The 26,598-nt window shown below is 67.6% G+C and overlaps 1 protein-coding gene across 1 annotated transcript; it reads right to left on the bottom strand.

The window, feature by feature from the left end:
* Positions 1-693: 693 nt before the first annotated feature.
* IQCE (IQ motif containing E) lies at positions 694-25,420 on the bottom strand. The gene is made up of 23 exons (XM_054563854.1): positions 25,322-25,420; positions 22,545-22,592; positions 21,221-21,266; positions 20,524-20,652; positions 19,953-20,087; positions 19,228-19,298; positions 18,213-18,326; positions 18,025-18,075; positions 16,091-16,161; positions 15,246-15,318; positions 15,008-15,057; positions 14,448-14,611; positions 13,343-13,398; positions 12,596-12,795; positions 11,127-11,231; positions 9,902-9,992; positions 6,641-6,811; positions 6,347-6,370; positions 5,517-5,627; positions 4,942-5,063; positions 4,039-4,133; positions 2,876-2,989; positions 694-1,641 (listed from the first exon to the last, which is right to left on the bottom strand). The coding sequence occupies exons 1-23, from the start codon at positions 25,355-25,357 to the stop codon at positions 1,457-1,459; spliced, it is 2,262 nt and encodes a 753-aa protein (XP_054419829.1). The 5' UTR covers positions 25,358-25,420; the 3' UTR covers positions 694-1,456.
* Positions 25,421-26,598: the final 1,178 nt, after the last annotated feature.

The raw sequence follows: 26,598 nt of genomic DNA, 5'->3' as shown, positions 1-26,598 counted from the left end.
CCACTGGTGCTGCCTGCACCGCCAGCGCCCGCCTGTGCCCGGCGACCTCAGCCTCTCCTCTGCCTGCGGGGCTGGGGACCCCTCCCGCACGCGCACACTGCCCGGCTTCGCGTCACTGCCACGCGGCCCGACACGGCCCCCGCCAGGAGCTGTGGGGGTGCTCAGCAGACCTGCACCTGCCCTGCACGAGGACGGGGGACCCGCCGACAGGCCCCACCCCGCTGCCCAGGTGGCCAGGCCCCCAGGTCACATCCTGTCACTGCTGGTTCAGGGTGTTGGGGATGAGACGGGGGTGGGGGGTGCCCTGCTGCCGGGCTCCAGGTGATGCGCAGGCGCTGTGGCGAAATTCAGCCCCTCGGGCCACGCAAGCCACCTCCTCCACCGGGCGCGCAGGCCCCGCCTTCTGGGCACTGACACCCGAGGCCGCAGCCCCTTCTCCTGGGCTGCTGTTCCCGCCTGGCCCAGTCCCCTCCCCGCTCTCCCCTTGGCCTCGCGCCCCGCTGGGGGCCTGCGGGCAGCGCGGCCGGCCTGGCTGGCCTGGGGAAGGCTGGCCCCAGGCCCTGAGCCTGGCTGGCGCACCCGGCCCACGGTGTTCCCCCAGGGCCCAAGCGCAGACCCCGAGGCTCCCAGAGCCGCTGACGCGGCACGCCGGGTGTCCGTGGAGTTACTTGAGGTGTGTTGTTTACTGAGGTAGTGCCCAGACTTTGTGTTTAATAGACCAGCCGCCTGGGCCCCAGGAGACCCCAGGGCGCGGCTGGCGTTCGCACCTCCACGGCCCAGGGCGCCTTCCAGGAAAACTCGAGTCCACGGCTCGTGTCGCTCTTCTCTGTGTGGCCTGTGGCCAGCGCCCCCGGGTCAGCCTGGAGGGCGTGCAGAGCTGCCGTGTCCTCAGGACGCGCTGCCTGGGGCCGCTCGAGTGGACAGAAGCGCAGACCCGCCGGGTCCTGGACGGGGCGCGGGAGGCGGGTCTGCAGCCCAGCGCTTCCCTGGCCGGCTGGCTCCCCCGGGCCTTCAGCTCTGAACCTGGCGCCCTGCGCGGGATGGGCCAGGCTGCCAGGGGCAGACCCAGAGGATGACACAGGCACGGGGCAGCCACCAGGTCAGCCAGGTTCCCAGGCCGTCCAGTGGGGCAAACAGGGAAGAAGGGAGTGTGAGCGGGCAGTCCACGGGCCCGAGTCGGACAGACTAGGCCCAGCCCAGTTGTTTTCCGGGTCAAGGGCCAGGCAGCTGTCAGCTGCCGCGAGAGAAGGGTCTCTTCGGGGCTCCCTGGCTGCCCCTGAGTCCAGCGACGTGTCCCGCGCAGGAGACCAGGGCCTGGAGCGACCGCTGGCACTCCCCTAAGACGAGGCCGAGGCACTGGGGTTCCTCCCACACCAAGTGAGCGGGCGGCAGAGCGCTGGAGCGGCTGTGGCGTGGAGCAGGCACTCCCTTCCCCCAACGGGCCAGTGCTCCCAGCCTACCCCTCCCCGGACAGCGCCTCGCAGTGGGAGACGCACCCATAGGGCCCCACGGCTTGGGGCAGGCCGGCGGCGTCCTTTGCGGTGGGACGCGGAGCCACGACAACTTCGTCGGAGTCGTCAGAGCAGACGTCATCGGCGCGCGGGGGCGCCGGGGGCTGCTGCCCCGCGGGAAGCGGCTCAGCTGAAACGAACCAGAGGGGGGATTGGTCCCACCAAGTGCCTCAGCGTTGTGTTCCCTCTGTTCCCTGGCAGGCAAGCCCAGGGTCACGCCCCGACGGGGTCAGGACAGACGGACCTGAGAACCAGCCCCTCACTGCCTCCTAGTCCCGCCCACTGTGGCCTGCAAGCTCAGCTCTGAACTCGGGCCTTTCTAAGGCAAGACCCGCGCGGTGGGTGAGGTGTTGCCGGCACAGGGGCGGCTCGGGCCTCCTCAAGCAGCGGCCCCCGGGGGCCTGGGGCCAGGCGGCCGCGGAGGCTCCACGCCTGTGGCCACCAGCTTCCTCGTGAGGACTCGCCCGCCCAGGGGCAGAGGCAGGGTCCACCACGCTGTTTGACCACAGCTGACCCCCCTGTGGACAGGACGGGAAAGAGGACTCTGAATGGCGCCCGGGGACCTGGGGTGATGGATTCAAGGATGGCTAGCCTGCCGGCAGCCCCAGGCGAGGGTCTTGCTCCGGTTGCTTTGTCAAGATAAGAGTAACGAAGTGACCAACCACAGATGTGAGTGAGAAAAAGGGAAGGACATTAAGACTCATCACGCTGCTGATAGTGTAATTGGATCGGCTTCTTTTCTGTAACTTTCAAGAAAATTATTACTAGAATGGAAACTTAATTAAAAACATTAAGCCCCAGAGAGACACTTCTCTTGCAGCGGAGTTTTCACGGTATCGTCAGGTTTTTTCTTTAAAAACGCTCTGACAATAGATGGACCCAGGGCCTGGTGGGCATGTTGTCACACAGGCTGGTCCCCGTGTGGCGGAGCCGAGGCCGCACCTAGCACCACGCCCACCCACAAGGGGTGCCGGGAAGGCGGTCCGCAGACGTGCCGCCCTGGCCTCAGGACCCCAGGGTCACCGCACGGGGTCCGCCGGCCCTGTGGGGAGTCCGAGGTCCCCGAGGGGTTTGGGGCTCTGAACACCTGCACACTGTCCCTGAAATCATCTTGGGCCGCTGAGCTTTACAAAGGGAGGTTTTGCAGCGAGCATCGAAGTCCAGAGCTCGCTAGCTCGGACGGGGCTGGAAAAAACGACCGCAGCGGGTTAAACGTGATTTCGAACATGGATTTCGAGTGAGACATGGAGCAGACTCGGGCTGCCTCTCCCCCAGCCGGCCCCGAGGGGATGGGGCTGCAAGCCGGGGGCGCCGCCTTCTTCCACGCCCGTGACCTCCCGCTGCTGCCCCCGGGCCGCACTCACCAGGGCAGGGCCGCGGGGCTGCCAGTGCGCCGGGCCCCCATGGCCTCGGCCCTCCAGCCTTGGGAGCTGGTCCCTCCACGGCGTCCCCACGGCTCACGTCGCTGTCGTCCTGACCTGAAACGACACGTGAGCTCGAAGCAGGGGGTCTGCACGGGGTCAGTGTCAGAGCCGCGCAGGGCCCGTCCCGGCCGCCGTGCCTCCCCAGCGTCTCTGGTCCGGAGCCTGCTCCCCGGCGGTCGCTGCGCGAGATGCGCACGTGTCGAAGCACCGCGTCTTCACCTGGAGCTCACCCAGCGTCACACCCCAAACCGCCTGCCTCCCCCGGGCTCTCCTTGGCCGGAGGCGCCGCTTCCTGCCTGCCCAGCCTCCTCGGGCTCCATCTTTTGACCTGAGAACACGGCACAGAGCAGCGCCCCACGTGGCACTGTCACAGCCGAGGCTGCGCAGCTCCATCCTCAGGCCCCGACGGTCTCCGATCCCAACAGGACCCCTGTGCTCGGCTGTGCCTGAGCAGGCGCGGCCGATGGAGGCCCCCAGTCACTGTCCCGGGCGGAGAGGGTCTGCGGGGCAGTCACAGAGCCCTGGATGCACGGCCTGAAAGCAATTCCCAAGCTGCCACCGTGCACGTGAGGGGACCAGCTCCCGCCCCTCGCTGGGGCTGGCCGCACGTCTGCCCACGGTGCCGGCCGTGCCAGGCTTCGCCAGTGGCCACTCTGGAGCGTAGTGGACGGGAAGAGGCACAGGAGCAGAGACTCGATTAAAAAACCGGCCACCGGGAAGCCCTGGCCCCAGGGAGGGGCCACACAGCCCGGCGGGCGCTGCAAATAAAGCCAGGACACCCGGGCCCAGAGGCCCACTGGGGGGCCGGCCGGGGACGGTGGGAACGGCCCCAGTCGCTGATAACCACTGTCTGCAGCTTTGTGAGCTGCAGCAAGTCCCGTCCTACAACCCAGGGGACAAGGGACGAAGCTGTGAGGGGGAGGCTGGGCCCAGGCGTCTCCCCGCGAAGACAGGACTTAGTTTGCAGGTGGCCACAGGTGGGACGAGCCCCCCCCCCCGCCATGTTCACGCAGCCACACGTCCGGGAGGGTGGCAGCTGCCTGACCGAAGCCTCAGAGGGCGAGCGGCCCCCGGTGCCGACAGGCATGGCGACCCGGACTCACCGTCAGGAGCCACGGGGGGGGCGGGACAGGAGGGCGCGCTGCACGTCGCTGAAGCGGACGTCCTCCTCGCAGAAGCCGCAGTGCCTGTCCTTGGACTGGGGGAGAGGCAGACGCCACTGACCCCGATGGCCAGGCTCACGGGCACCCTGGAGCCGCCGGCCCGAAGGCGGGCCCGCGTCCTGGCTCAGGGGTGCCGCGCGGGGGCCGCGCTGCATCCTCGGTCAGTCCCCCGGCCACTTGTGGAGGTTGGGCCTCAGACGCCGCCTCCCCACTGTCTGCCCCCAGCCCGGGGGACCCCACCATGCTGACTGGAGCCAGGACCACGTGTTCTGACTCGGCCAGCTCTCCCAAGGAGGCACCGCAGGCCCATGAGCGGTGGGGCCGCCGTCGGGCTGCGCAGGCCGAGCGCAGAGCTCTGTGGAGGCACGACAGCGGCGCCCAGGAGGGCGAGTTTCCCGGGGCAGCAGGCGCCGCCGTGCACGGGGCACTCGGAGCCCCACGGGGGCCCCCGTGCCCCGCGCTCAGTCCGATGGTGTGCCGCGCGTCTGCCGCCCGGAGTCCTGCCTGCGGGCAGCTGTAGCGGGGATGGCACTGAGCCTCTGGGCCAGGTGAGTGGCTGCAGGTGCCCCCTGGACCCCGGTGGCCCTGGGAAGGGGCACTGCACATGGACGAGCCGGTGGCCGCCTGCACCCTGGGTTCCGCCTGCTACCTGGCGGGAAGCCTTCTCTCTGCCCCTCCCCCTAGGGCCAGGACGTGGGCACAGCCCCCAACCTGCATGGCACGGGGGACATTTTTTACAGGCTGCGACCTTCGCTCTGGCGACAGGCTGAGGCCCCGGCCCTCCCTGCCTGGGCCGGCACTTCCCCAGGACGCAGAGCAGAGCGGGGCCGCCAGCCAGCTCACCTGTGCCCGACCCGCGCCAGGTGTGCCCGGAGGACGGACTGGATGAGGGTGACGGCCGCCTCCGGCCCTGCGTCGCCCTCGGCTGGGACAGCGGGGCTCGGCGCGCCGGGGGCAGGAGAGTTCTGCAGCAACGGCAGGACAAGAGCCTGTGAGACCCTCGGCCGCCCGGCCACCCGGCCTGGCCCTCGGAGAGCCGGGCGCAGGCACAGCTCCGCACAGCAGGCTCGCGCGCGGACACAGTCAGTGTGTTCCTGACCATGGGGTCCTAACCCCCGGGCCCTGGAAACCCCGCAGCTGAGCGTCTTGTTGCCTTCACAGGGGAAAGGCTGCTCTGGGAAGCTCACGTCTGTGCTATGTTTTTAAGCTTCTGTCTTTGTTGCGAGATGAACCTGTTAGTCGGTTTTCTAGCACCTGGGAGGCACGGGCCCTAAGGCTCCGTGCAGCTGGGCTGCCCCAGAGGCACCGGAGTGGCCTGAGGTGCCAGGGGAGGGAGGGCAGGCGGGGGGCTGGGAGGGGCCCGCTGCCCTCGGCCACGGAAGCCTGAGGGCTGGGGCTGGGTCCCGCTGGGGGCTTACCTGGCGGGGGCGGCCGGGCGCGCTGGGAGATTCCGAACCACCCGCTTTGCTCGGTAACAGCTCTGCCCGTGCCAGGTGACCCCTGAAAGCCGCCTGAAGCACAGTGGCCGCCTGGTGGGGGGAGAGGACAGAGGCGGTGCTGACTTCCCAGGAAGCTGGCAGGCGCGGACTGGGGAGCTCCAGCAGCAGGGAGGGTGGCCGCTGCGACTGTGGGGTCATGGGCGCCCGCATGCGCCTCTTCTCTCGTCACCCAGAGCCTCCTACGGCGCCAGGCAGCGCCCTCCAGGGAGAAGGGGCTCGGCCGCCGGCCCCTGGAACCGGGCCTCGGAGCGCGAGCGGGCCCTCGGCCCCGGGCTGCTGGGCTCATTGCTGCCGCGGGCCCCGCTGTGACCGCAGCGAGGGCTCAGTGGGGACCGCATTCCGCTGCAGACCCTCTTCCCCCGGGGGCCACGACCTCATGCTCTCACGGTCCTCGTAACTACGCAGGGACTGAGATCGACGGCTCGGTTCCGGGCGGCCCTGGGCCTGCAGGAGGCTGCCCCTGGCCTGTCAGGGGGCTGTCCGCTCGACCGAATGTCTGGGCCCCAAGGGCCGCCGGGCGCCTCACGCAGAACTGACCCCCGACGGGCTGGCGCCGAGTGAGCGGATGAGTGGCCGACTGCTCGGTGAGGGTGTGCGGTACCCGGCATTTATCAGACGCTAACATCGCTTACGTATTTTAGCCTTAACGCTGGGGCCTGCTCTGACTTGATGGAAACAAGCACCTAACAAGCCCCCTGAGACGCCCTGCCCTCGCCGTTCCTGGAATCGGCGCGCTGGACCTTGCTTACCTCATGCAGTGCGGCCTCTTCCTTCTGAAATAAAGAGGCAGGTCACGAATCGACACGAGGGCGAGTGTCCACTTCCTGGCCCGGCCCTGCCACCGTCCCAGGGGGCGGGGGGGCGACATGGCGGTGCCTCGGCGGGGAGCCTGCCCCCCACGCCTGCCCCCCGCCCCCCCCGCGCCTGCCGCCGCCCCTGCCATGCAGCCCGCCCTTCGCAGGGCGCAGGAGGGGGGCCGGTGAACAGACGGCCCGGGGGAGGGGTCTGCCGCTGGGCGACAACGCGGCCCATGCCCGGCTCACCTGGCGCCTGTAAGCCTTCCAGCGGGCCTGCAGGGTGCGGGCCGCCGCGTGCCTCCGCCGCTCCACGCAGGCGCAGGGGGGCTGGGGCGAGCCCTCCTCACTGGCTTCCGGCCCCGAGTGCCCAGGGGAGGGGCTGCTGGCGGGTTGGGGAGGCCGGGGCTGCTGCTGGGCCTGTGGGGAATCGAGGCAGAAAGGGTGGCCCCATGCCCGGGAAGGCGCAGGGGCCTCAGGCTGTGCCGCCCAGGCCAGACCAATGACTGCGGAGGAGGCAATGACCGCCTGCCCGCTGGTTCCCACCGACCCCGCCCTCGGCCACACGCTGAGGGACCAGCTCCACGTGGCTGCCTGGGAGCTTTGTGGGCCGCACGGCGACCTGCTTTCCAGGGCTCCTTTTTGGCCTTTTTGGCCTAACACTGTAGCACAACATGGGGCTTCTGGGGTTAAAGGCGGCAGACTCCCAGCTCAGTGTTCAAGGCAGAAGCAAGAGCTGCTATTGTGACAATCAAAATAACACAGGTTTGTACCACGTAGAGATCCACGGCTGTCACCTAGGATGCCTCTCGATCAGGGGACTGTGTTTCTCACCTCTTGACAGGGAAGCTCGGCAGAGGCGCACGCGGGAGACGGTCCTCCCAGAGAGGCTGAAACCAGCCCAAGTCCGCATCCTGTTAGACCACGACACCACAGCCAGCGCGAGGTGCTGGCCGCCCCCAGGGTGCAGCGCCTGGAGCCCGGCCCCCAGCCGCTGTCACCTGCCCTAGCACACCTCCGGACCGGCACCCCCGAGAGGTGAGGGTCTGTCACCCGTGCCCTGCGTCACTGAGCGAACGGGCAAGGTCGGTGACAAAGGCGCATCTCCCCCCACAACGCAGGGCAGACGGCGGAGGGTTTCCAGTTCTGGCTCGCGAGCACATTCCTCCCTGTCAGCTGCCTCCCCCTCGTGTTTCGCTGGCACCGGGCACGCACCCAGTGCGGACGGCGGGGCCCGCATAGAGGGCAGCGCGCCCCCAGTCGCCCGGCTCTTCACGCGAGAGGCTTCCAGGCAGGAGAGGCCCTATGCTGACCTGCTCGTGCCAGAGCGAGCGGACCGCGCTCTGACTGTGCTGCTCGGGGCAGCCGCGCGGGCGGGGGTCCCTTTCCTGATGAGCGGGGGCCACGCTGGGATCTTCCTGGGGGAGAGGGGCTTGCGCCGGGCACACCCCAGTGCACAGGCGCCTTCCCACGCCGGTGAGCGGGCCCGCGCTGCCCCGAGATGGCCGCTGGACGTCCCCCCGCCCCGCTGGCTGCCCCTGCCTGAGGTGCCGTGATCGCGGCTGTCCTGGCGCCAGGACCTGGCAGGGAGCCCGGGATGCCTCCCTTGGCCCACCCTGGGGGGTCAGTAGAAACCAGGGATGCCCCATCTGTTCCTGTCAGTTACAGGGACACAAAGCCTCCGGGTGGCCTCAGGCACCACAACGGAGACCAGGGGTGATTTTGACACCACGCCAATCTCCTGAGCCCCAGAGAAGCAAGAGACAGGCACCGATGCACTTCCTGGGGGAAGGAAGGGGCTCTGATCAGGCCCCTGCTGCCCCGGCCGCTCAGCCGTGCACGCAGGTAGCGGTCGGTTCAGATAACAAATTACTGAAATTTGAGAAAGCGGCAGACCCCACGGCGAAGGTGCGCTAAGACAGGAGGTGGCCTGCAGCGTGGGGCTGGACCCCCGACAGTCACAGCGGGGGACACGAGGGGACAAGGCCGGCAGGGAGTCCAGTGGGCATGCCGGGAGCAGGCCAGAGCGAAGGTGGCCTCCGCTGGGCACCTGCCCACGGCTGGCGGCGGGACGTGCTTGGGCCCCCCCACCCCCCGTGCCCACGGGACCCTCCGCAGGGTTGGAGGAAGCCACAGGCAAAGCGCTGCTTCCAGCCCTGCTGGGTGCGGCGAGTGGTTTTCCCCTGCGGGGCCCAGGCTGAGCGGGTGGGAGCTTTAACAGCGAGCGGGCTGCACACTGGCGCGGGGCAGGGGGGCCCCGGGGTGTGCGATGGCCGGAGGCGGCCAGGCCCAGCCCGTCAGCGCCTGTGAGCGGCCCCCTCGGAGGAACAGCTGTGACAATGCCCCCGAACGGCCACGGCGCCCGGACGCCACGCGCAGCGCGGTGCGGCCCTCGGCCCTGGTGCTGCGCCCACTGGGGCGTCCAGCTCGGCACGGGCTCCTGGAGATGGGACTGTCACGCAGGGCGGCCACGTTCCCGGACGTGGGGACCGAGGCTCGGCAGGGGTCAGAACGTGACCCCTGGCACCAGAGAAGCCGCCTGGACACGCACCCCCATGGACAGCACACAACCTGTTCTTCACGGACCAGCCAAGACAGTTCCCAGCTGGGAAGAAAGAGAAGGCCGGCAGGGCCGGCCAGCAGGGGCGGGCTCTCCGGCGCTCCGCCAGGGCTCGGCGTCGGGCGCGCGTCTCTCCCTCCCTTGTAGCGGAGCCGTGGTGGCGCACGCACAGGAGGAGGCCTGAACGCGAGCCGTTGCTGCGGGGGCTGCCGCGGGGGCCGCCGCGGGGGAGGAGGCCTGTCCCGGATGAGACACAGATGCTGAGCTTGGGCAGCTCAGCCTCCCTCCCAGGCCGGCGACGTCTGTCAGCCACTCGCTGCCAACACAGGAGGTGCTTTCGGAAGCACAGAACCCCTGGACTAAAAAGTGTCCCCAGGGACAGCTCAAACCCCTCGGGAAGCGGAAGGGGTCGCGGCACAGGGAGCACGGGGCTGCTGCGTGGACCCCGCCACCACGACGCGCGCCCTGTGGGCGGCCCCCGCCATGTGGTCTCACCCGTCGCAGCCGCAGGACGGCCCCTCTTGGAGCCAACCGCAGCCACAGCGCCCTAGTTCCTCGTCCCGGGGCTTCGTGGTAACTGACGCCGCCTGCCTGGGGCGCCCGCAGAGCCCGGGGGTTGGAGAACGGGGCCGGCGAGGGGGCACAGCCCGGCCACTGGAAGTTCACGTGCAGGGAGCCCGGTGCTGGCAGGGCCCTCACGGCCACTCAGAGCGCCTCGTCCCCATGAAGGGAGGGCACCCCGCCCAGCTCGCCTCGCACCCGCCCGCAGGCCCTGCAGAGTGCGCCTGCCGCACCCGAGAGCCGGCCGGCCAGTCAGCCAGTGCAGAGCCCAGGAGCCGGGAGGCGATGCTCACGCCTTGGGGAAATCGGTGGGAAGAGAGAAGGGGACGGGAGAGCCGGTGCTGGGGGCGGGGCCGCTCGGGCGTGGGAAGGGCTCGCAGGGGCTGTACCTTGGGGGTCAGTTCCGTGGGGCCGCCTTCTTCTGTCTTCTTAGCCACTTCCAGGTCGTGAAACTTCTTGGTCAGGGCTTGAACTTCCTCTCTAACGTGGGAAGAGGAAAGGCGGCACGTCCCTTGTCATCACGCTGTACGAGGTGCCCGTGTGTGACAGCAGGGACGGCAGCCTGAAGAGTGGGCAAGGACGCCTCGCCCAGAGCGGGTGGGGCCGGCCGCCGCCCACCATAGGCGGGACAGGCACCTGCTCTCCGTGTCCTGCCTGACGGGAGCTCCAGGGTCGGGCGTGGGACCGCGGGTCCCCGAGTGTCCCTTGCGGCACCTGCTAGGAACCGAAAATGCTGGCCGCAGGGGTGATGGACAGGTACTCGGCGGGGGCGGGGGCTGAAATAACAGTGTGAGCGGAGGAAACGCACGTCCTTGCTTCGGGCTCACAGGCGGAGTGAAAACAGCTCTCCGCCGCGCACCTGCCCTTCCTGCCTCCACTGCAGCCTTCTGACCACATCGAATCACGTTTCTTCTGAAAACAGGACTTTGCATTTCGTCCAGTGACCTGTCTTACTAATTACTCTGAGCGCTAAATGTTTCTGCTCGGATTTCGAATCTACTTTGGGGGGCACTTTTATGGGTACACGATTCGCTGTGTTAAGGCACCTGGCCCAGCGGCATTCAGGAAATTCAGTGTTGGGCAGCCGTCAGCACTGGCGGATTCTGGAACTGCCCCAGACAAGGCCCGGCCCGCTGCCCTCCCCCAGCCCCGGCAACGGCTGCTCTGCTTCCTGCCTCTACGGCGCGTTGTCTCAGGCTCACGCGGCGCCTGGCCTCTTCCGCCTGCCGTCCAGGGACGCCGCGGGCGAGGCTCGCCCGCGGGGCACGCACGTGGGAACGGCGCTCCCTCGGATTCCCCTGTGTGGACGCACTTTGGTTTTTTAAAACTCTGTTATCAGCGGACAGGCACTCGGGTCACTCTTGCTCTGTGGCTGTTGTGGACAACGATGCCGCGAGGGTGTGTGGGAAGCGCTGTCTCGAGGGGGGAAGGGTCGCGCGGGCTGGGCCTGAGTCCGGGGTGGGCGTAGCCGGGGTGACAGGCGCTGCGGGGCGGGGGGGAGCTGCCCGACCCGCCCTCCAGCTGGGCCGAACGGGGGGGGGGGGGAGCAGAGCTGGGGGGGCGCAGGCAACGCTGGGGCTGCGCACGCTCTCGGTGACGCCGCCGCCTGCGTACCTCAGGGCCTCCTCTCTCCCCGTCCTCGCCTTCTCTCCTTCCCGCAGGTCTTCCAGCTCCTTCTCCAAGTCGGCCTTCGCCTGCAGCAGCTGCGTCACTTCCCGGCTGAACACAGAAGCAGAGACAGCTCAGCGCTCAGGGACACAGGGGACCGCGGAGGACCGCAGCCCCGCCGATGGTCCCCAGGCAGGAAGGGCGCTCAGAGAAAGCGACGGCCCAGCCCCACCCCCCACCCGGGACAGGCGACCAGGCAGAGGGTGCGGGAGGAGCCAGGAACAGGCCTTGCGTCCAGGCCGTCGAGGCCACGGGGCGCCCACAGCCTGGCGCAGGGCACACGGGCCGGCACAGCCAGACTCGCCGCGGCCCCTGCTCTCCCGGCCTCGCCATCTTGTGGGGACAGGCCTGCCCACAGCCCCACGGTCAGGTGCCTCACCCAGTCCCTGTGAGTGCCCCCGAGGGCCGTGTGGCCCGGGCGGGCGGGGGCTGCTGGAGCTGAGGCCTTGAGGACCGGGGTCCCCAGACGCCCCCCGCAGAACTGCGTCCACGCGGGCCTTCCTGGTCCCACAGGTGACGTGTGGTGAAGGGTGTGGCTTTAAGAGGAGGCATCTGTCTGAGGCTCAGTTCCTAACTTTCCAGGGTCCCGTGACTCTCCACAAGGAGGCGGCCACACCGTGGAGCGGCCAGCAGAGCAGGGCCTGCGGTGGGGGCTCCGGACGTGGAGCTTTGTCACGCGAGGGGTGGCTTCAGAGGTCACCCCAGATGTGACTTCCCCTTCAAAACGACTAGCCAGATTTTCAACACTTTTCCTGAAACACTCACTTTCACGAGGAACCTATCGCTTCTGTAGATGCCTCCACTGCAGGGGAAGGACAGGCGGGAGTGAGGGGCCTGGCCTCTGCTGCAAGGACGGCGCAGGGCGCCCTCCTCAGGCCGGGAGGCGCAGGCAGGAGATCCCGGGAGCCCTGGCATCTCTGAGCAGCCCCGGGCCGCACTGACTGATACCCGTGGTCTCGGGAGGCGGGTGCTTCAGGCCACTCGGGACAGAACCAACGGGAGAGGAGCCCCCGGCTGACGGCGGGAGAAGGGGACGGGCACTGGAGAGCAGAAGGCGAGCACAGACCGCAGGGCTCTGCCCTTCCCACTCCCGGGGCACACCGACTGTTTCACAGCACTCATGCCCTAAGGTCCAGAGGTCATACACATATTCCCAAATCTCTGCACAAGGTGCAGAAAAGAATTTGGAACTCCCACCGGAAGTCAGTGGAGACTTAAACGCCCCTGTTCTCAGTGATGTAATGTGGCCAGTCAATGCCTCCCTTCTACCACCCGAGCTGCCTGTTTTACAGCCTAAATACCAGCTTCGGAACCACCCAGGAATGTCCACGCAGCTCCTGTGGGGGGACGCGCCTGTCCCGCTCCCGGCCCGCACGGTGGCTCCGAAGGCCCGGCCTCCAGGGCACCACACTCACTCTCGTTCCTGCAGCTGGGCTTGCAGCGCCTCCCGCTCGCCCTGCAGGCTCCTCACGGCGCCGCGGAGACGCTCGCTGTCCTCGCAGGGCCCTGGCGCGGGCGGCGGGGGTGCCGAGGAGCTGGGCGTGGAGAGCGCCCGGGGGTCCGACCAGCCCGTGTCTGCAGCCGGGGGCTTCGGGGCTGCTGTCGCGCGTATCACCTGGCGGCGGCACCGGCGCTCCTTAGACGCTGTCGCGCGGTCCCTACCACGCGGCCTGCTCACCCTAGGGACCCTCGGCCCGGCCCGCACCTCCTCCAGACGAGGTTTATTTAAAGATAACCACCCATCGTGAAAGCTTCCTCAGTTTTCCGCCTCCAAGTGCAGGAAACCACCCCCTCTCGGTTTCCTCTGCTCAGCCCACAGGTGACAGCTGAGTGCTTCCCCAGCTGCCCATCCGCGTCGGACTGGCCCCTGGCTGGGAACTCACACGACGGCGGGCGTGCGGAAAGGCTCAGTGTGCGGGCAAGCAGAGCCGTCTGCAGACTCGAGCCCCGCACGGCGGCGAGGAAGCCGCCCAACGCGGTGGGCGCAGGGCCTGGGTTTCTGAAGGCGCCGGGGCCCTCCGCGCCCACTGTGTGCTGGCCCTCAGGTCCCGCCCACCCACTGGCTGGCTGTGCCCATGCGCAGACAGGGCCATGGCAGCGCCGGCCACCTCGCTTGGCCTGAGCCCAGGAGCGGCCCCCAGCAGGCCGGTGGTGCCGCTCACCTTCTCCAGCTCGGCGACCCGTCTCAGCAGCCGGGCCTTGCTCCACTCTGCGTAGCCTGGGGAGCCAGGGGCTGGTCAGGGGCGCGCTCCGTGCAGCCCCCCGCGGGCCCCTCCCAGGCTGGCACCACCGGGGGCCCCGGGTCGAGCTGCCGACTCCCGTGCTCAGAGGGCTTCTCAACCATGAGGGGCCGGCCCCTCCCACCGGAGGGTCTTCACACGTGTCCCCCGGGCCTCCGCGGGGCATTCTCCCTGATTCTGCCCCAGCCAGGCCCCGCCCACCGGCCCATCCACTCGGCTCTTCAAGCTCAAGGTGTCTGGCACGCAGCTCAGCCTGTTCACATCCCCCTGGGCCGCCCGGGGGCCCTGCACCTGCTCCCCGGACACCGCCCGCTCCCAGCGCCCCACCGCCGGGGCTCAGTCAGGGCCCCCCCTCCACTCTGGTGTCACCCAGGCAACCTGGTGACAGCCAGCCACCATGTTTAGTTCTGCCAAGGCCTTGACCCTCAACTCTGACACGTCCCCTCCCCCGAACCCGCTCCCCTCTGCGCCGCGGCCCCGCCTGGGTCCAGGCACCTGCAGCCCCGATGATGAAACGTCACCGCCCGCCCCTGCTCCCGCCCCCACCTGTGCTCTGGGAGGCCCCGCCACGCCTCTGCTTCCCGCGCGGGCCGCTGGATGGCCCCAAGCACGCCGGGACACGCGGGGTCTTTGTGCTCGCCACGGTCCCGCCCCCCCGGGGTCCGGCGGCCCATGAGGCTGTCCCCATCTTGGGGGGCCCTTCCTGAGGACCCTGCTCGCGGGTGCACGCCAGCCCCCCACCCCTGCTGCCTCCTTCGCCCCTTCACCTCACCCCTAGCATTTATCCTGCCTGACACCTGCTGGCTTCTCCCCATCCCTGACACGCTGTCACCTCCAGAGGGGCGTCTGCGTGCTCACGTTCACGGCTCCAACCCCTGCACCCGGGACGGTGCCAGGTGCGCAGCAGCGCGGCCGGGGCCGTGCCTGCACTGGGGGCCTCGGAGGGAGGAGGACGGCCCGGGGTCTCCCTCACAGCACCAGGGCGGGGCCTCTCCCCGCAGGCCCCGGGCACGGCCGCAGGCAGTACCCTCCCTGCGGCAGACGGTGGGCGAGCTGCTGAGCACGCGGTCCAGGTCCTCCTTCAGGCTCTGGTTCTCCTCGGTCAGCTCCTGCACGCTCCGCGACAGGCTCAGCAGGGCACCGCTCAGCTTCCTCTGCCGCCTCAGGCTGGGCTTCTTCTCCCCTGGGGGCCTGGGAACCAGAGAGCCGAGGCGCCGCGTGTGGGACCTTCTAAACTGCCCAGCACGCACGAGGGATGGGCGGGAGGGAAGGCGTGCCTGGCACAGTGGGGCGCTCCGGCTGGCCCATCACCCAGAGGCAGCTCTGTGGCAGGGCAGCCTTGTGTCATCTGAGGGGGGCAGGGGCCTACGAGTCTCTCCCAACGACCCTCTGTTTGGCGTCTCAGAGACCAGTGCTTGCTGACCCTAAGAAAGGGGCCCTTGCGTGTTTGGACAAGGACCGCGGGGCGGCCGTGCCTCCGCGACCACGGCAATGGGAACAGAGCCGACAGCCATGAGGAGCGAGGGGCAGGGGCGCGGCTGTGGGCGTGAGTGCGGATGGCACCGGCGCCGCCCGAGGCTCTCGTACTTCCTGCCCGCGGTCTCCGAGCTCGCCAGCAGCGCCTGGAGCCGGTAGATCTGCAAGCACCAAGGTGAGAGGCATGAGGGGCTGCGTGCGCGAGGCCGGCCTTCCCGCGCGAGCAGCAGCCGGGGCCAGCCCAGTCCCGTGGCGGGCGTAAGCACTGGGTGCGGGGGCTCCCCTCGCGTGGGCCCTGGAGGGCGGGGTCCCCCAGCACCCCTGCCCCGCCCCGACAGAAGGCGCCCACCTCTTCGTAGTACGTCTCCATGGCGATCCTCATCTCCTCCAAGTTCGTGGTCTTCATGTCGGCCTGCAGCTTGCTGCGAACCCAAGCTCAGGGTCAGCACACAGTGCCCGCGATCCCAGGTGGAGAAGGCAAAGCGTCCCCCGGAGACGTGTTCCCACCCACGGGGCCTGTCCAGGAGGGACCGGCCGCTTCCGGAGGGGCGGCGACGGACTCCGACACTGCCCTCGGGCAGTGGGAGGCGGCTGCCCTCAGAGCCCACGCCTGGCGGGGTGGAAGTTGTGTCGAGGACAGAGAACTACTCTTCCCCTTGGACCATCAGCGTAACTCTGCAGCGCGGCCACTAACAGATTTTACATAAAGCCCCTAACAGAGAAAGTGACAGGGTTCAGGGTTCTCACACACAGGAGGAACCAGCAAATAACATTTTTTAAGTTGACAATTTCAGCAAGAAACAAAGACGGGGAAATTACAGTAAAGAGAGGAGACACAGGCAATGGAAAAGCGAACTCGGGGTTCCCTTCACTGAACCCCGACCCAGCTGGGAAGGCTCCGCGTTGCCCTCAGCCGCAGGGCATGCCCGCGGGGCCGCGGGGGACGAGACGAAGCATCACCGAGCTCACGCTGGGGGTAAAGGCCACGGAGAGACAGCGTGTCCTACAGGAACAGGGCGCGGCTGAAGGAAAATTCTGCTCCTTACTGACATCCGAGGGAGGCAGCTCATGTTTGCTTTTTTTGGTGGAAAGATGAAGTTGGGACCAGGGACACGCAACAGAGAAGGCGGACGGGCAGCAAGCCGCCGTCTGGGACGCGGAGCGGCAGCGGCCGGCACGGCCCCGCGGTCGTACCTGATGGTGCCGTCCTTGTCCTTGCACTGCTGCTCCAGCTTCAGCACCCTCTGCCTCAGCCCGCTGACGACCTGCGGCAGAACCATGCGTCGCGTCAGCCTCCCCGGCCGGCCCCTTCCCCGGGAGCCAGACCGCCCGGCCCCAGCCGGGTCAGTGTCCCTCGCAGCTGACCCTGGCCCCGATGTACCCGCACAGCTCCCTTCTCTCTCTTAAGGCATCACTGCGCGGGGGAGGGGGCACCCGCCTTCCTGGCAGAACATCCCTTCCTTTTTGAAGAACCAGGCAACTTTTTAATCGGGTTTTAAGGACAGTCGAAGTTGTATTAGTAGTAGATGAGTACATTTTCTTGTAAGAACACGTTCTAAGTCAAACCACAGCCTTTGGCCTCGCTGCTCACAACCAAACGTTGCGACCCGCTTCGCGCGTGTTCCCTGGAGCCACCGCACGCCTGCTCGCACATGTGCGCACCCCGGCACCCCGGCACGGGGTCACGCGAGTTCCAGGTCCCGCAGCCGTGGACTTGGTGGTCGCCGCTTTGGCAGCCCGTGCCTCCGGTCCCCACCCACGTCACCCCCCCCCGCGGGGCCCGGGCGGCGGGGCCGCGGCGCCTGAGCCGTCACGGCCCCCCCGCCAGCCGCGTGCCCCCGTGCGAGGGTCTCTGCTGCACGGACACGGCAGGAGGACGGCGCTCCGTCACAGCTCACAGCCACCTCGGGGGCAGTTTGACAGTAAAACCGCAGACACCCCAGGACCCAGAACTTCTCCGTGCAGCCGACCCCAGCGCCTTCCCCCAAGGGCGCCGCCCCCTGGAGGGTCCCACACCCTCGCCCACGCCCCCCGACGCTGCGGAACACAGCCCTGCGGCTCCGTGTTCTTCAGGATCTCTGCCCCGGAGATCGCGGGATTCCAGCTGGAAAGGCTTCTCCTGCGTTTCCCTCCCAAGTCGGGCAGCTGTCAATAGCGGTGTGGAGGGCTCTTGGGGACAGTCCCAGAAAGTGGCGTGGGCGAGGGGCGGCCCGACGTCCCAGCCCGCCGGGCAGGGCGCTCCCACTCCCGCGTGCCGTCTTGTCCCGAGCGCAAGGTGCCTCCCGGTCTCTGTCACCTGTGGTTCTGTCGCTACCTCACAGCACGGGGCTCCGTGCTCGGCAGCTCCGGGCACTCACCGCTGGGGCCTGAGGGGACAGCGGCCCGGCCGCAGGGCCCTGCGCTGCCAGCCCAGCCTCTCAGCCTCGGTGCCGGCTGCGAAACCAGGGACCCAGGCTCCCACCGCACAGAGCCGGGGGCACCGTGCACCCCACGCTCTGCGGGGCCGGAGCGCTGTCAGCGAAGCACGGCTCCCCTGGGGCACACGGGTTCCTCCGGCAGAGTGTGGACGTGTCCCGGGCTGCGCTCACAGGGCGGGTCAGCCACGCAGCGGCGCCCATCCCGCCTCGGAGCCCTTCCCCACCTACGGACCCTTCCCGCCCCGTCTTCAGGGTCTGTCTTAGCCCCGTGAACCGCTCGTTAGCGTGGCTTTATTCTTTGCGCTCAGCTCAACCGTGCGCCCCCCGTTTCCTGGGGCGTCCGCGGTTCAGACGTGCCCCTGACTCGCACTGCCTGCTGCAGCGCCTCTTCTCCAGCAGCCCGTCTGTCGCCACAGCCCGTCATGCAACGGCCGCGGCCGTGGGTCTCCTCCTGCCTGTTCTGTGTTACTAGACAACGCGGGACGCTGTCGGCACGTGTGCTGGGGTTTCGCTCCGTTCCTGCTTTGCTCCTGGTTTAAATCAGCGCCGCCGGTTGAGCGCGACACGGTGGCCGTGGGGAAGTGCCCCGCGCCCGTGGGGGCGGCAGCGCCTGGCGGGCCGGGGGCCCCGAGCCCCCCCTCTGTGGGCTCAGTCAGGGCGAGGCGTTGCGCGGGCGGGCAGGCTCTCCGTCCTGCTGCGGAGGACACTCACCCAGCCCGGGTCCAGCCTCTTCTCCGCCAGAGTCCAAGCGAAGTCCGGGCCCTGGGGGGAGCACACGCGGCTGAGACCCTGCCTGCGGCTCAGGCCCCCTGCGCCCCCACCGTCTGCCCCGCAGCGGGGCCTGCGGCTGCCACGCCTCCAGCCAAGGCACCGCCGCGGGCCAGGGACCAGGGACTCACCCGGGACGGATCCAAAAGCTGCTCTATCTGCCGGTCCTTTCTGGCATTTTCCTCTTCCAGGCGCCGAAGCTTCGTCCTCAGCAGATCCACGTCGCTTTTCTGCATGTGCAACGACTGTGGGAAGACAGGACCACACACATGCACACGCACCGGGCACACAAACGCCCGCTCCCTCTCAGGGCCCGCGTGCGGCGGGGGGCGGAGGTCGGGTGCCACCGTGAGTGGCCCCGAGGGCACGGCTGCCATTCCGCGGGGTGGGGTGGGGTGGGGGGGCCGGGCCGGTTGGGTGCAGGCCCACGCCGCACCCTAACGACTCCCCTACGGAGACGCTGCTCTGCAAGCCACAGCCGCCAACAGCACGTCCAGCAGGTGCCGAGGTCGCATGGCGTCTCCCACGTGTGTGCAAGAAAGGACACTGTCGCTAAGACTCAGTGAAGGCTGATGTCCACCTAAAATTCTCACCCTCGACCAAGGCCCAGCGGGTCAGAGCAGCGGCGCCCAAACACTTAGCAGCCAGGGGCCCGGGCGCACGCACGGCCCCGGCAGCCGTGCCGGAGACAGCACGGGGGGAGAGACCCCGACGGGCGCCCTGGTTCAGGCCAGGCTGCCCTTGGACAGACCAGTGACCTCTCCGCGTCTCAGCGTCACCCCCCGCTAACAGCGCCCCGCGCGCGGAGCCCCTGTCCGGCCAGCTGGGCGAGAGCACGCGCAGAGAGCCCCCTCGGCACCAGAGAAGCAGGCGGGCGGGAGGTCGCCGGGACGGAACGCCCAGCGGCCACGACAGGAGGCCTGCCTCTCGGCGCCAAGGGCCCTGGAGGTCGCCTCGCCCCCCGGACTCGCAGGGGAGGCGGCGCGCGGGCGCAGCGGGCGCTGGGGCTGCCTTCAGCGGGGCCACCAGCCGGGGCGCGAACTCCGGGCTCATCCTACGGCTCGCGCCCCACGCAGCTCGGACTGCCCCTCGCGGTCGGGCAGGCGGCCGCTGTGCAAGGGCAGCAGGGGACAGAGGGGGCGCTACCTTCTTCAGCTCGATGATCTCGTCATACATGTCTTCCTTCTCTCTGTAGGCGGGGGTCCCCGGGACGTGACCTGGGGGAGACACACAAGCCCCTTACAAGATCCGAAAAGGAGGAAGGGTTCTTGGCTGTACCTTCAGAAAAACCTGGAAGCTAATAATATCATCCTTAAAAAAAAGAGCAGAAGCATTTCAGTGCCTTCAGTCCGATCTCGATAGTGTCCTCAAGGAAACGGAGAGCGGCGGAGGCTACGGGGAGGTGCGGAGCCCCCGATCGGCCGAGCCCCCGATCCCACCGATCGGGCTGCGGGGGTGGCGGGGCAGGGGCGGGGCTGAGACGGGGGCGTGCCTACCCGTCCGCAGTGACGGGGCACGGACACCAACACACGCGGCACAGCCGCCGCCGCCGCTCGGACGGCCGAACCGCCCGCGCGCCCTGCCTTCTCGGGCGCCCGCCCCTGGGCCCCAGGGTGTGCCCGCGGCTGCGGGAGGTGACCGGCTAGGTCTGCCGGGTGCGACCCGGACTCTTCGGCGCTGCCTGGGCTGCCCGTCTCCAGTGCTGCGGACGCACTTACCTCAAGGGCAGGGGCCAGTGGGGCCCAGGGCGGTGTCACTGTGCACACTGGGCGCGCCGCTCCTGGGGGGCAGCGTGGGCGCGCCGGGGCACGGTCCTCGGGACACCCCGCCCTCTTCCTTCCGCGGTCTCGCCCGCGCCCCCACGTGCTCACCATTGCTGGCCGAACGCCTGAGGTCTGGCCGCTTCGCCCTCAGCGCCTCCGTCAGGTGCCTGGGGCTGCTGCCCGGGGGGCGGGTCCACGCGTGCTCCACGGGGCGGCCTGACTTCGGGGGCGGGGCCGCACTTCCTGCTCGGAACGTGCGCGGGTGTAACGGGACAGCGGCTCGAGTGAGCACGAGGGGCTCTGCCTCCCTAGCCAGGCCTCGCCGCCTGCAGCCGCTGGCCCTCAGGGGCCGGGAAGCCCTGGCGCGGCCTGCGCCGCCCCCACGTGCCGTGGGCCGGCTCATGGACTCCCTAACGACCCAGCAGCTTGGCGCCCGGTCGGAGCTGGCTCCACACACTACCCCAGCCGTGCTGACGACCCGAGACCCCAAAGGGCAGCGTCGCACACGCAAGCCATCAGAACCGATGCGCAGCTGTCACTAAAAGCTAGGAGGCTCGAGGTCTTTTAGGAGATTCATAAATTATCCAAACAAGCCCCTTCAAAAACTCTGTCTCCGATCACTGCGTTCAACGCCCACGACCCTCCCCGAGCCCACAGGTGTCTGCGGGACACTGCGTACCTGGCTTTGAACTGCCCAGCCACAGCCTCTGCGGGCTGAGGGTCGTTCTGCTGCCGAGGGGCAAGCTCGCTGCCGTCCGCAGGGACCTCCAGGATGCCGCCGCTCTCGGCTTAGCGCAGTACGGTGACTCTAAAGGGAACACGCGGTGTTAGAGGCGAAGCGCCCGCGTCCCCTCAGCCGTGTGCTTGAGAAAGACAGGCGACAAGGCAGGGATTCGTGAGGGCGCAGCTCCCGGAGCCAGCGCTCCCGCGCAGACAGCGGCCGTTATGGTATGCACGCCTGCTTCCATTGGTTTACGTTTTGTTGTAAAGAAATAGCGCAATGGAAAATTTGTTTTAAAGTATAAATGCTGAGGCTGAGGATGGCCGCTCAGTCTGGCCGCCTCCCACCGCGCGGAGCCCCTCCATCCGCAGGAGACACCCAACACAAAGGCCAAGCAGCCCTGTGTCTGTGGGGCCGGCCCTCCCGCTGGGCCTCCTCCCGCGGACCCGGGCAGGCGGCGACCCCAGGAGCGTGCGCTCCCGAGCTCCAGCCCCGAAGACGAAGCCGAGCGGCCGCCGGGTCGCGTCTCAGGGATCCCCAGGACTCAAAGGACAGAACATCCTGGGTCCTTCTCCCAGGACACGGGCAGCGCAGCCTCTGAAGACCACCCTCTGAGGGGAACAGAAGCGCGGGGCGCGAGCGGCCGTGCACTTACTCGGTGACGTGGGTGGGGGTCTGTGGACGCTTCTCTTCTTCGTTTTCTGAAAGGAAGAGCAGGGGAAGGGGGCTGGAGCCTGCCGGGCAGCCCCGTGGCCCCAGGCTGCGCGCTGGCCTCTTCACGGGCCGGGGTGTAAGGACGACGAGGGGGGACCCTGGCTCAGCGGGGACAGCGAGGTGCCACCAGCACACGTGTCCCGTGCGTGCTCCAGGCTGGCAGGCTCCCTAGAGTCCCGGTGGCACTGGTCACATCGCAGACACAGCGGGTGGGGGACCTTAGATTCAGGTGCAGGAGCCTGCACAAGTGGTGAACCGCCCACCCCAGCTGTCCTCGGCCTGGAGCACCCAGTGGGACTGTCCCCGAGGGTGGGCTCAGCCGGGTGGAACCTTGTGACTGGGTGCGGAGGGCAGGGCTGGCAGGGGGCGAGCCTCTGCAGGACTGATCCGCTGGGACCAGCAGGGTCCCCGACGGAGAGCAGGCACCGTGGGCGGTGGCGCCTCGGGGTCAGGAGGCCGGGGATGACACACCCGCCGCCTGCTTCTGCCTCTGCTTCCTCCCCCCGCCCCTGGCAGGGGCTCCCCTCACTCGGTTCCCAGGGGAGGCTCGGGCCCGTCCAGGGCAGGCGGGGTTTCACCCAGGGCACCCTGAGCCCGTGTGCTCAGTGGGGCCGAGGGGCAGACCTTAACCCGGGAGCGGCCCTCACTTCAGACAACGGCCTGCAGCGCCGGGGCGGCTGGGGTTGCAGGTGACCGGTGCCCTGGGGTGGGGGCGGGCCGCGGCCGAGCTGGGGTTCTCCCCGTGGGGACCCGGCGCCCTCCCCTCCAGCGCAGGCAGCAGGCTCTGCTTTCCAAACCAACCCCGCGGCTGCCAGGCAGCCAGCGGGCCTCTGCGCCCAGCTCTGCTGTCTGCACTTCACGCTTCCCCGGGGCGGCGCCCGTGCGGGCCAGGCGGGCCAGGGCGCTGCTGTGCGCGAGCAGAGAGCACCCTTCTCCCGCGGTGGCTTTGCCGACCTCGCCCAGAGCCCTGTTCCCTCTCCTTCGGTGTCAGAACTGGGGGCAGGGGTAGGCCGACGCCAGATGCCAGGCCGCAACTTGTCAACGGCCTCGCCTGTAGTCCTCTCAGGACAAACTTCTGGATAAAAGCTTTATAATCACAGTTATTCAACTCCAACTGAACACTTGCCACTTTTCAAACGTGGCTTAGCACCTGGGATTTGAATGGCAGGCCTAAACACAGCCCTTGAAGGCGGCGCCCACTGCACACGCATGATGGATGCGTGTCAGGAAACCGACAGCCCCGGGGCACGCAGCTGCACACTCACCGTCTCAAAGTCAGAGTCCAAGGTGACCGCCGACAGACTGTCCTCTCCCTGTGGGAAGAGAGGCGAGCACTGAGCCTTGCAGGCTCCCGCTGAGCTCCCAGCAGCCACGCTTCCCGAGCAGCAGCCCACCCCCATCGGAGCCCGAGCCAGCTCGGACGCTGGGGGCCGGGCAGCCGGCTGCTCGGTGGCATCGGAAGAGATGGGCAGGGACACAAACTAAAAACCCCTGCTGGCCGTCCCAGCCTGTCAGCCGAGCCGCACGTTTCCAGCGTCGCGGCGGACAGCATGATACAAGTACGTCATTTTTCACATTGTTTAAATGTTCTCTTATTCACCTTCGCATCAAAGTGCCAGGAACCTGTGGCTGTGTCCTTGTAAGAAAAACTCAAAACCACGTAAAAACCATGCTCAGAGCTACCTGCATTATTTGAGCTAACAAAGCCCCCACCCCTGGCCTGTCCCCTGGTTCCAGGGCCTGCCCTGGTCCAGCAAGCGACGAGGTCGGCACTGCCTGGTGCCGACACCAGGCTGCTGGTCCCTGCTGCACGCCGGGCAAACCCGTCAGCTGCTGGCCGGTGACAGCAGCCTCTGAACCACCTGCACGTGTGCGTGCCACGGTAGAGGGTAAAAATGGGACTGGCCAAGGGCCTTTGACCAAAAAGTGCCTTCTGCTGACCCAAGGGTGAGCCCGGGGTGGCTAGGCTGCAACGCTGACGCGCTTTCACAGGCGCTGGCCCTGAAATCACTGGTGGTCCTGGCGCCCTGGGGCTGCGCCCTGCGGGGCCTGTCACGGCCACAGCACAGCGGGCGCCCCCCCCCCCCCCCCGCCGCCCATACCCCAGTCCCTGCACGTGGCGAGCACACTGCAAAGCTCCCGAGCAAGCCCGGAGACCGCTCCGTCCGAGGGGTGGGAGCTCTGGGCAGACCGGACAGAGCCTGCCCCCCAGTGGCCCACGTCTGGAGAAACAGGCTGAGCTCAGCAGAGAAGCTCCTGTGAGCCTGGGCCACGGGCTCAGTCCCCTGGGTGCCCAGAGAGCTGGGGGCGCCTCTCCACCGGCCGAGACCCGTCTTTGTGCCTGCAGAGCTTGGCTGTGAAAGGGCCCTGACCAACTCGGGCGAAAGGGCATTTCTACCAGCGAAAGATGGATGGGGAAGAGCGAAAGCAGGGGAATGGATCAACAAAACGGGGATATTCACAGGTCAGAATTTTTAAAATCACGCCCTTGAAAATGTGTGGATATGGCAAAAACGCTAACAACAATTAAATGGCAAAGGTCACAAGACAATATAAATGTCTCAATTTTTAAAACTGTGGAAAAAGGCCTAACTGGTGTGGCTTAGGGGATTGATCGCTGGCCTGTGAACCGAAGGGTCGCTGGTTCGATTCCCGGTCAGGGCACAGGCCTGGGTTGTGGGCCAGGTCCCCATTAGGGGGCACGTGAGAGGCAACCACAAACGGATGTTTCTCTCCCTTTCTTTCTCCCTCCCTTCCCCTGTCTCTAAAAATAAATAAGTAAAATCTTAACAAAAAGATTTACTGTATGGAAAAAAGATGCATTGAAAAAGACTGGAAGGGAACACCAAACATTAACTGGTTTTCTGTAGGTAGTGAGGTTACGGGTAATTCTCCAAACTTTCTCTAATGGGCATGAATTATTTTTACCATCACACTTAAGTTACTTTTCAAAGATGAAGGAGCAGTTGTTGTAGCCTGTAGACACATGGGCAGGTCTTCCCGATGAGGGAGGGCCCGTGCCTAGAGGACAAACAGGCAACGTCAGCCGCTCCCAGGGGCCCGCGGCACTGAGCCCTCCTCTGGGTGAGCTCTGTAGGTGCCGCTCTGCACTGCCAAAGGGAACAAGGTTCTCTTTGCCTAGAACCCCCCAGAAACTTCCCACTGGGTCCCGAAAAAGTTCACACTCCCCGCAGGGTGTGTGAGGTTCCACAGGCCAGGCCCCCTGCACGCCCCCCACCCACGCCCTCTCCCCGCAACAGACGGTCCAGCAAGCTTTCTTTGGGGCCCTGGAGCACGTTGCCGCTTCCCACCTCAGGGCCTTTGCACTGCGGGTCCCTCTGCTGCAGACCTTCCAGGCACATGGGCGCTCAGAGCGCCTGTTCCTGAGGCCCAATCTAAGCGGCCCTCCCAGCCCACCTGCCGGCCCCTGCAGCCAGGTGCAGTTTCCACCTTCTGACAAGTCTCCATCCTCGGCCTCCGACTGCCTAGCTCTCCCTGTGCCCGGACGCAGGGAACTCACACACACCTCCGCAGGTGGTCTGTGGGCCAATAGCCCTGGGCGAAGGGAGGGCCGAGAGACGGCTCTTCCTGACCAGCGGGGAGGGAAGCTGGGCGGCACCTACTCCGGGAAGCCTTCTCTGATCGGTGCTGGGCAGGGCTCTGTCCTCCAGCCTGGGGTTCCCTCCCTCACTCCAGGACTGCTCGGCTGCTCGCCCCCTCCGTGGCCGGGACTTGGAGGCACTGGGCCGGCGGGCACTCACACAGTGAGCTCCGCCCCACCGCGGGCCGCGATCGCCGGCGCCTGGGCGAGGACGCTGCGCCCAGGAGAGCTTCCTGGAAGCGGCGGCCTGTGCAAGGGCGGGCGGGATCCAGAGGCGCCGGAGGCTGGGCAAGGGGCGGCGAAGCCCGGCCGGCAGCTCTCAGGCGGTAGCAACAACGGCAGCTGTCACCGGCGCCCACCTCCCCCGGCCCGCGCCCGGCAGGCCGACCGGGAGAACTGGATGGAGCCAGGAGGCCCGCCCGCCGGCCCACCCGCGCTTACCGTCTCCGAAGCAGGGTCCCCGGTGCCCAGCGACATGGCGACGGCGCTGCCCGGCCGCCCCTCAGCGCTGCGGGAGCGGCTGTCCGGCTCCGGGGCTCCGCGGGCCGCCGGGCCGCCAGCAGCCTGGGCCCGAACGTGCGCCTACCGCGACCCCGCTGCCATGGCAACCGCGCGCGCCCGCTGAGCCCCGGATGTGGCGCCGACTCGCGCGTGCGCCGCAACCGCGGCGGGCCGACAGGCCGCGCTCCCGAAGCCTCCCCCGGTCGAGGGTCTCCGGGACCTCTTCGCTCCGTTTCTCGTGCGGCTCGAGTCCCCTCTCCCACTCCCGGGGCTGCGCGGACTCCCTGCGCTGCGTGCGTCAGCTGACATTCACTGTTTCTCCTTCGATCATAGAGACAGCACGTGACCGCGGCTCTTTATCTGCCCTGCTGAATGCTAAGAGCTTTGGAAAGCTCGCATAATTACTGTGTTGGCAAAATCTGTCCTAACCTCAACCCATTTGTCGACACGCATCTGCGCGGAGGCTGTGAAGTGTTTATTCCACTTGCAGTGTGTTTCCCGGCAGAACGACCAATACTTCGGGTTGCAGGGGTGTCCAACCTGTGGCCTGTGGGCTGCGAATGCTGCCTGGCATAAAACCGTAAATTTACTTAAGACATGATGAGATTTTTTTTTGTGTGATTACGTGTTGCAATGCATTTAATGTGTGGCCCAAGACAACTCTTCCCGTGTGACGCAGAAGCGCCAAAAGGCTGGACACCTCTGGATGGGACGCCTGGATGGGGGGCGGCATCAGCCCCGCTGGGATTGTTATCTCATACACAGCGCATGGGTACCTAAACCTGAACAACTAAAACCTAAACAGTTTTGAGAGGGGCATCATTTTCCCCCATGTTTCTGGTAAGAAATTGTGGGCCTTGTAACTCGAGAGCCAGACTGTCTGGGTCTGAACCCAAGCTGCTCCTACCCAAGTCGCTGTGAGACCGTGGGAGGGAGCCTCCCTGTGCCTCAGTTTCCTCTTCCAGAGGGACGGCGACAGCACCCACCGTCCTAGGCTTGCTGCTGAATCAGCCGAGTTCATGGTGCTTGCGGCACTCAGCACAGTGCCGAGAGGTTCCTCCAGGACGACTGACTCTGGCGAAGACTCGCGTCCCCACTTTACCATAAGGATCTCAGGGCAGGGCAGGCGCCCGTGCATTTCAAACCTTTTCACCCGCGTAGTTCTGGGGCAGGAGGGCGAGGATCAGGAAGAGTGGTGGTCTGAAGTGGCCCCCCCA

This window comes from Pteronotus mesoamericanus, unplaced genomic scaffold (assembly GCF_021234165.1).
Source record: "Pteronotus mesoamericanus isolate MK-2021 breed Mesoamerican mustached bat unplaced genomic scaffold, CSHL_Meso_final contig_1, whole genome shotgun sequence".
NCBI lineage: Eukaryota > Metazoa > Chordata > Mammalia > Chiroptera > Mormoopidae > Pteronotus > Pteronotus mesoamericanus.
This window is presented reverse-complemented; position numbering and strand designations above follow the sequence as displayed.